General features: G+C 48.2%; 1 protein-coding gene across 1 annotated transcript; it reads right to left on the bottom strand.

The window, feature by feature from the left end:
- Positions 1-81: 81 nt before the first annotated feature.
- Positions 82-1129, bottom strand: PPTG_17378 (hypothetical protein; the record flags this gene model as incomplete). Its single annotated transcript, XM_008915025.1, has 2 exons — positions 82-93; positions 119-1129. 2 exons carry the CDS (start codon positions 1127-1129, stop codon positions 82-84), a joined length of 1023 nt encoding a protein of 340 aa, XP_008913273.1.
- Between the last annotated feature and the right edge of the window lie 207 nt (positions 1130-1336).

Below are 1336 nucleotides of genomic sequence, written 5' to 3' on the forward strand. Positions count from 1 at the left end.
TAGTATGTGTGCTTCCCCACATCATCTGTGTCAAGGCTTCATCATCATCCTCCAATTGGTTACTGAACGTCGATTTCAAGCTCACAGGTCTGGCTGTAGACAAAGGTTCACGTGCTACATGCTTCGATAAAGATGTTCTGCTGGGTTGTCTCTCCTCGTACGACTTTTGTGAACCACGTTCACTTGCGTTACTGCGAGTTAAAGGCTGGGATGCATCGGGATATATCGCTGGAGTTGCGCACGCCATTGCTTCTTCCTTTTGTTTGTGCAATTCTTGCACAAGTGATGCTGGTGGAGTGTAGTCATCATTGCGTTTTGTAGGCATCGAAGAGCTCTCCACTCGCTCGAATCTCTCGGAGGGTTTAGTGCTTACAATACTTTGCTGACTCCGAGTAGGAGACACTGTTTTACACGGTAGGATCTCGTTTTCCAGGTTGTACGGACTTAGATCGCCGTTTGGAGGCATTGCTTCAGTTCTCAGCGAGTTCTTCCCATTTGTCACGTTTGAGAGTGAATGTTCAGCATCGCTGTGTGCATGTTGCGTGGATTCGGGCACATCAGTTGTGTTCAGTTTATCTGAGCTCTGCTGATCACTGCAGCCGTTGCTGTTTGCCACAGCTTCCAACCCTCTTTGCTTCACTGATTGGTGATTTTTCGGTAATCCTATTGGACCCACTCGTCGTGAGCTACGACTGGTTACATGTTTCCTTTGCTGGATGCCTGCTTGTTTTTGGCGAGCTTGTTGCTGCCGCTCCATCATCTCCTCGCGTTCAAGTCTTTTTGCTGTGTACTCGAGCTCCCACCAAATCCGTGCACCAAGCTTATCTCTGTAGTTTACTACAGTATTTCGCTTTTGTATCGAAAAAGCTTTGTCACTTTCTACGGGCGACTCGGGAACGAACTCGGTCATTTGTTCCACAGAGATCCGCTCTTCGCGGCTATCAGGGATGTTGCTTTCTTTTGATCTGTCCATGGTTTTCTCGCTAGTGCTCTCTTCATCGCCACTCCCAATAGTGTGAGGCACCGCAACAGACGAAGAATCCGCTTTCTTGTCCACTGATCGGACTAAATCCTCAGCTTGAGTAGCACTAGGCTCTGATCCAAGCGTGAAAATACGAGAAGAATCCATCGTATCGTTTTCCGTTTCCGTCACCTGAATCAGTGTCTCAATAGGCAATTGTTCGTGACTGCCACGCTGTGTCTGTACTTCATCCGATCGGAGCTCCCCATTCGTGTCCTTTTTTACTTCCGTATTGTCGTTACCGCGGAGGTCATTAAGGCCTTCGTCATGCACTTCTTCATTGCCAGCATCCACTTCATCGCTCTGTGCTTCTAC

This window comes from Phytophthora parasitica (assembly GCF_000247585.1).
Source record: "Phytophthora parasitica INRA-310 unplaced genomic scaffold supercont2.66, whole genome shotgun sequence".
Classification (NCBI taxonomy): Eukaryota; Oomycota; class Peronosporomycetes; order Peronosporales; family Peronosporaceae; genus Phytophthora; species Phytophthora nicotianae.